At 36.4% G+C, this 8,185-nt stretch overlaps 1 protein-coding gene across 1 annotated transcript; it reads left to right on the top strand.

Annotated features, from left to right (window-relative positions):
- Positions 1-1,789: 1,789 nt before the first annotated feature.
- LOC132266349 (uncharacterized mitochondrial protein AtMg00860-like) lies at positions 1,790-2,409 on the top strand. Its single transcript, XM_059767202.1, has 2 exons — positions 1,790-1,873; positions 2,020-2,409. Exons 1-2 carry the CDS (start codon positions 1,790-1,792, stop codon positions 2,407-2,409), a joined length of 474 nt encoding a protein of 157 aa, XP_059623185.1.
- The last annotated feature ends 5,776 nt before the right edge of the window (positions 2,410-8,185 follow it).

The following is an 8,185-nucleotide window of genomic DNA, read 5'->3' as shown; positions in this document are numbered from 1 at the left end:
ACCTCTTCAGTCGCTGTTTTTGTGAAGTTCGTGGCTTAGTGTTCATAGTGGAAGCTGTGTCAGTGCTTCAGCTCAGAAAGGCTTATGAGAAGCCTTGATGTAAAGCTGCAAATGGCAAGCTCCTGCGGGTGCCCGCCAAACCCCCCTACTCCCTGCCAACTTTCGCGAGCCCTTGATCAACAGCCGTGGAAGCCCCCGCGAGCCACCGAGAGCGCCCGCGGCGCCAACGCGGGCGCCCGCCAAACACGCCAGTGCCCTCTTCGAATTTGCAAGCTCCCGCGGGCGCCCGCCAGGGCCTCGCGGATGCCAGCCGATCTGCAGTAGGCAGTTCAACTGCCCCTGAATTTCAGCATTTTGGTCCCCTTATCCTTCTTTTGTGTGGTCTAGCTTCATGCAGAGGGGGGAGCTTGGGATTTTGAGTATAGGGAGTAGGTTTTTAGTGTATATAGAGGGGAAGCTCATCATTTTGGATATATCCCATATTTTTTGTTAAGTTCTAAAGAAAGAAAGTAGTATAAATGATCATTTTGTGTTAAATATCTTGTCTTAGATTGTTTTTCTCTCATGATTATATTGCTACATTTTCATAGTGACAATGGAGATGAGTTCATGGAAGTGTTTTTATTGGCATGATATTTAAGAATTTTGATAATCTATTGCTTAGGGCTTTCCTTTGATAGATTCTTCTTGATTTTTATTTCATATGCTCTTATTATGAGATTAAGGGCTTGATAATCTATGGCTTGGTGATCATGTCTAAGGTTGCATCCTAGTTTAGGTAACCAAAACATGTAAGCCTTGATAGGTTATTCTTGTATCTTGATTTTATATATTTCTTGAAGGTAATGTATCAATGTTGTGTTGTTGCATTCCACGGTTATATATATATGTATTTCCCCAAGTAAATCATTTCTGAGCATACTTATTGATGGGTAGTGGATTCACTTCCCTAGTCCCTTTTTAATTGTCTTTGCCTCTTTTCTTCTTAGCATTAATGTTTTATGCATTTTTCAATTCATAATCTTAGTGACAATCCAACAAATCCTCTATAACCCCCCTTTATCATTCTAAAAATGACTCTAGACACCTAAGTTGCCATAAACTAGCTGTCCCAGTGGTTCGACTCACCCGACCAATTGCCATATTTTACAATGATTTGTGCTATTGCAAAAAGGGTTAAATTATAATTGATAGTCCAGCCTTCGATCACCTGTGACACTAGATATTGGTAGACTTAGATTTCCAGCCAATCTATTAGCCCTGGACATGCATTCTTATGATGTGATACTTGGGATGGATTGGTTATCTCACTACCATGCCCAGGTTAATTGTTATGATAGGTCTATATTATTTGTTATACTGAGTCAGGATATGTACGTCATCGATATGCCACGTTCTAACGGGTTTCTAGCATAAACTTGTTCTACGTTGAGGAGAAGTCTGAGGAGAAGATTATTGTATCACTAGATAGCATACCGGTTGTACAAGAATTTTTGAATATCTTTCGAGAGATTCCAAGATTGCCACCTAGTCAAGAAATAGACTCGTGACTAACTTAGCTCCAAGCATTACACCTATTACTAGGGCACCATATAGGATGACACCAATAGAGATTCGAGAGCTTAAGGATCAAATTCAGCAACTACTTAGTCAGGGTTTCATCCGTAGCAGTACTTCACCCTAGGGAGTGCCAGTTTTTTTTGTGAAGAAGAAGGATGGTTCACTTTGCCTATGTATAGATTACAGGGAGTTGAATAAGTTTACTATTCGTAACAAGTATTCATTACCTATGATCGACAACCTTTTTGATTTGTTGAAGGGAGCTACTTATTTCTCTAATATTGATTTACGTTTTGGCTATCATCAACTTCAAGTCAGGGAGTAAGATGTTCCTAAGACAGCGTTTCTCACTAGATATAGTTCTTACGAGTTCTATGTCATGCCTTTCAGGTTGACTAGTGCACTAGTAGTCTTTAGTTTGTGATCGTATTCATTGATGATATTTTGGTCTATTCTAAGTCAGAAGATGATCATACTAAACATCTTCGCACAGCGTTGCAGACACTTCGTGAACATCAGTTGTATGCCAAGTTTGAGAAGTACGACTTTTGGCTGCGAGAAGTGAAGTTTCTAGGTCACGTGGTGTCAGAGATAGGGATATCAGTAGATTCTACCAAAGTCTCAGCAGTTTTAGAGTGGGGACAACCTACTTCATCTTTGGAGATTTGGAGTTTTTTGGGATCAGCAGGATATTATCATAGGTTCATTCAGGGGTTTTTGAAGATAGCGGGACCACTCACTCACCTGACTAAGAAAGGTGTACCGTTCGTATGGGATAAACACTATCAGAAAGCTTTTGATGAGTTGAAGAACAAGTTGACTTCTGTACCTGTTCTGGCTACTCCATAGAGCGAGATGGAGTATTTTGTCTATAGGGATGATTCTTTGTAAGGTCTTGGATGTGTTTTGATGCAGGAGGAGCGACCAATTTCGTATGAGTCTCATAAGCTTAAGCCTCATGAGCTTAATTATCTGACACGATTTGGATTTAGCAACTATGGTCTTTGCCTTATGCATTTGGAGGCATTATTTGTTAGGAGTGTCCTTCAGACGATTTAATGATCACAAGAGTCTGCAGTATTTGTTTATTTAGTGGGTGCTGAATATGAGTAGCGTAGATGATTGAAGTTTGTGAAAGACTATTATTTCTCTATACAATGTGGTAGCGAATGTGGCAGCAGATTCACTCAGTAACCGACACTATATTAGTCTTTCTGCATTATTCGCCACTAAGTGGGATGCTTTGAAGATGGTTGATGAGTGGTCTGATGCTTTTATGGTGTGTATAGTAGTCACACCATCTATCATTCATCAAATACTTAAGGTTTAACTTACAGAGCGATACATTAATAAAATTGCAGAGTTAGCTTCTAGAAAGGTTTCATTCTATTCAGTTAGGACAGATGGAAGCTTGAGGTACAAATGGCACTTAGTAGTACCTTTTGTTGAGATTTGAGGAAGGATGTGATGATAGAGGTTTGCAGATCTGAGTTTTTTGTTCAACCAGGTGGAGATAAGATGTATCAAGATATGAAGCGACCGTTTTACTGGGTAGGTATGAAGATGGACATTACTATTTTTGTCTCTATGTGTAATACTTGCCAGATGGTCAAGATTGATCATCAGAGACCGCTAGGTTCTTTGCAGCTACTTCCTATACCAGAGTGGAAATTGGAGAGCATTTCTATAGATTTTGTGGAGGGATTGCCTAATTCCAATGGGAATCACAATTCTATTTGGGTCATCATGGACAGATTGACTAAATCAGCTCATTTCTTGCCTATTCACACTGATTTCACTTCAGAACAGTTGGTGAGACTATACATTACAAAGATTATGAAGTTACATGACATACTGTTATCCATCATATTGGATAGGGATTTAAGCTTTGTATCAGGATTTTGGGAGAGCTTTCAACAGGCTTTGGGTATAGAGTTACATCTTAGCACTGCTTATCACATCCAATCCCGTAGGAGATGCTAAGTTTCCTCCCCCAAACTTATACCTGATAATCTGTCAAAATAAACTGGGTACCAAGTGTAAAGCATAGACATTTATATAGATTGAAATTTGAAAAACCATTCATGCTTTATTATAAAACCAGGAAGAAAACCAATATTCGTTCACGAATGAATGCGTAGCACTTATATCAAACAAAACACGACCAAATCTACCGTGAATAAGAAACATACCCTCAATAGCCTGAGGTGTCTGAACGTTATGTGGCATGTGGTTATACACCCTGCCATACTGTAACTATTACGGTGCCTATCCTTATGGCAGCGGCGTTGGTAAAGTTGGGAATGTCTATCCCTAAATACATGGAATCTGTGGAGCAGGTAAAGGTCTGCTGTCCTTTCTGCATCTGCTGTCCCTATCTAGCCTTAGGACACTGCCTAGATGTGTCTCCAAGCTCTCCACAATTATAGCAATTACCCCTAAATGTACCAAACTATCTCTTCTGTTAGTTAGATGTGGCTGACCCTGTCTTACCTGTGGTCCCCCATTCTGTTATCTCTAAATAGGTGCCCCATCTCTCTAACCATATGAACCACCCTTTTGCTTCTTCCAAGTTTGTTTCCCTAGAATCTGCCCTTGTCATTGATGAGTATAAATTATTACCACTTGCAATAGCACAAATCAATGTAGAATAAGGCTATAGTAAAGGGTTGTTGAACCATAAGGATTGCTAGTTTATGGCAACCAAAATTATACAATTGCTTTTTAGTTGAATAAAAGAGATGATAGTTTGATTGGTTTATCACTTAAAAACTATGGAATGGAATTGCAATAAAACAGTAAATAAAATGAATTCAAATGGATTAAACTTATAGAAATAAATGCTAGTGAATTAACTTCACCAAAACCTCATAAATATGCTAACTTGCACTCAACTTGGGGATAAACAACTACGTCTATAAAATGATGTTTAGAAGTATAAAACAACCATAACATCTTCAAAAAAATCATACATTTCAGGACTAAGCAAAACCATCTTTGGTTAGCATGATTCATCCACCTAAACTAGGTTATGGTAGAACCATCTTCCCTAGGCATGGCCTATCAAGGTCCTTCAATTGTATATTGAAGGATATGAAATTCTATTATCTATCATAAATTATCTTCAATTGGTATGGACCATCTACCTAACTAAATTAATCTAAAGGTGTAGCCTGGTCCATCTTCCTTAAGTATAATCTATATAAAATCTCAATTAACATGCCAATATAACCATTTCATATATTCATTCCTATTGTCACTATAGGAAATCAAGTGCATTATTGTGCCAATATGATTTCTAAGACAAGATAAACATATCAACATAATTATATATTCAAATGAAGTCATACATTCCTTCAATGTATAAACATATATATTCAAATGAAGTCATACATTCCTTCAATGTATAAACACATCAATTCAATATAAACACATTCTAATTTATGAAACCAATATATACAAGATGAATCCCCAAATTGAAATAGCAATTAACATATTTACTTGGTCTAGGTTACATCAACTCCTTAGGAAGGGACTCAGTTCCTCATGGACATGGTAGCAACTTCAAGGATTGAAGAAGAAGAAGATTCCCCTTGCAGCTCCATTGTTATAAAACTCAGCATAAAACCCTAAGGAAAATCTCTCTCCTTCTCTCTCTTTTTTTAGAATCCAAAACTAATTAATTAAAACCAGGCCTCTGCCCCCTCTTAATCCCAAAATAAGTTTCCAAACAACCCAACTCGTCAAAATTCAAATTCCCACTTAAAAAGGAACAAACTTTGACTTATTCAAAATGGGGGCCCGTAGGCTGGCATCCAGACGCAAAGCATAGTGTCTAGACGCGAGGTGTAGCTTCATGGTGTCCGAACACGAATACTGGCATCCAGACACAAGGCTAGTACTTGGCTTGGCTTGGTTACTTTCTTCTCTTCTGCAGTGCTAAATATAACCAATGAATGTTTGGGCCATCTCTTCTTGAAAATCACTTGGTATTTAGGCCCGATATGACTTGTTCTTCAAAAACCCTTAAAACCTTATTTTTATTTCTTTTTAGGAAATAAACCTGCGAAAAACACAAAAACACAAAAATGAAGATAATCTATATACAAAGATCAAATAATGGGTTTAACTAATGCAATTAAGGGCGCTTGAATATGCATTATTCAGCGCTTATCACACCCCCAAACTTACCTTTTACTAGTCCCTTAGCAAAAATAAAATGAAACACATAATTCATTATCCACATTTCTCCTCTTTTGTGGGAGTGATGATTGCATTTAGCATATGCAACAAGCCTTTTAAACTCCTAGGTATCCCTAGAGGATGAGTGAAGTCTCGTGAGAGTTTACCAGAAATGATACCCACAAAAATTAAGCAACAAGGCTCATTCTAGTATAAATTGAAACATATGACTTTGGGGGAAAGACTCTATCATGAAGAGTACAACAAGTATGCATACAATGACATCTCAAAATAATATTCAATTCCCATCATTCATGCATCAACAAAATAGTCCACATACATAATCTTCAACATCTCATTTATAATAGAATTTCATCTCAAGTTCCTTAGAAGTGAACTGAAATTTCATTTTCTTTTAAATGCACTTTTAACCCTTTTATGGCTCATTCAATGTCTTCCACATCCTTAATTTATCTTTTAAAATCATAATCCAAGGTATGAATTTATTTGAACACATTTTTTTTTTTTTTGTGTGTATATGTGTTTTATTTTTATTTTTTATTTATATCTATATATATATATTATACATGATCATGTGCAATGTCTAAGTTCCTTAAGCTCTCTAATCGCCCTATGTAACAAACGTTGAGCCAATGACTCCCAAACCAGATGCTCTTAGGGTGTTAAGTGTAAAAACACTCCTAATGGCGTAATGACTCGAAATGGTTAGGCTACAAACTCAAACTAATCATACATCTTACATTCTTTCCTTGTCTTCCTTTTTAATCAATTGACATATTGAAATAATGCAGTTTTATTCAAAAAAAAAAAATTTTTTTTTTTCAATGCCAAGGATTATTTCATTCATCCGACTTACTAATTCAGAGAGCCAATTAACTAAAACCACAAGGAACGGAATACAATTTTCGGTGTGCTCAATGTGCATTGTTAAGTTACTTAGAGATGAAAAACTCCAAAATAAAACATTTAAATCATGCAATGGACCTTTTTCATTTGAACAATCATGTTAGCAACTTTTAATCTTTTTTTTCCTGAATGGGATATTTTTTTGAATTTTATAAATAGAAGTACAATAGAACAATTACAAATGGGGAGGATAAACCTCCAAGAGAAACAGAAGAATGGACAACAAGTCCATCCACAGCAAAAATAAAAACCAAATCCTAACTAGGAAAACCAGAAAGAAAACCAAAGCCTTCTTAAAATGAAAATGAAAGCAAAAGCCATCCTGAGAAAGAAATTCTGAAAAACCAAACCACAGCAAAATGACTGCAGCAAATTCCAACAACCAATTATCTAGATCAGAGCAAACATCAGCAATTAAAAATTAGAATTAAGTCTTCCAATCCCAGCTTGAGGTATGACAAAACCTCCCATACAATAACTTGTGCAACATATGTAGCTTGATCTTGACTTCCCTTATGCAAAGCTTCATTTCTAATAGCCCAAATTTTCCAAATAGCAGTTGAAAAAATTGCACTCAACACTTTAGATTTAGTAGAATTCATGGTAGTTTGCAAACTGAACCACTCCACCAATTGCAACACTGAATTACAACCTAAATAAACAATATTCAGTAGGGAAAAAATCTCATGCCAGACCTTAGTAGCGTAGGGGCAAAAATAGAAGAGATGGTCATTTGAATCTACATTTTTCATACAATTGTGATAGATAGCAGCTAAGATAATACCTTTTTTCTGCAAATTTACCAAGGATAAATTCTTGTTATGTAAAATGATGCAAACCACCACAACAACTTGAGGTCTGCAGTACTTGTAACATAAATCATACTAACTCACTTGAGTATTTGAATGTCTACACTTATCCTAAGCAGCTTTCAATGAGAAACCACCATCCTTCCACTCAATAATGTCTGAACCAGGTATGATTTTTAACCTTTGAATAACACTAAAAACTTTCTCAGGAAAATATGCAGGTTTTTCCCATCTACCATTAACAATAAGCTCAGCCAATCAAGTCTGTCTGTCAATCTGTCTAAGCACACTAGCCCCAAAACATTGGATTAAAGTTTGATTAAAGGGTCAGTAAGTAATTTAAATTTCATCCCCTCACCAATCCGAAGCTCAACATTTTGTAAAATCAGTTGTCTTAATATCCTATATAAGCATACAAGTTGTATTAATCACATAGACCCTCCCCTAAACTTAGTTCCAATAACACCAAAAATCATTTGCCTAAACATATAATTTTTTAATTATTTATTTTTTATTTTTTTATTTTTTTGATCAACTCAACCACATTCAATAATGACAATATGCATATGTAACTCTCAACACCCCCAAACTTACATGATACATTGTCCTTAATGTATGAACAAGTATAGAAAGATTAAGCATGCATAGAAGTGTAAAAGGAGAAAAACTACCGAGTGCGAAACAGTAACTCCAGTGCAACCAGTCGC

Source organism: Cornus florida, unplaced genomic scaffold (assembly GCF_030987335.1).
Source record: "Cornus florida cultivar Cherokee Brave unplaced genomic scaffold, ASM3098733v1 CherokeeBrave_3.0.0_Hap2_Chr07, whole genome shotgun sequence".
In the NCBI taxonomy this organism is placed as follows: Eukaryota; Viridiplantae; Streptophyta; class Magnoliopsida; order Cornales; family Cornaceae; genus Cornus; species Cornus florida.
Note: the sequence above shows the minus strand (reverse complement) of the source record. Positions and strands in the feature narration are given on the sequence as shown.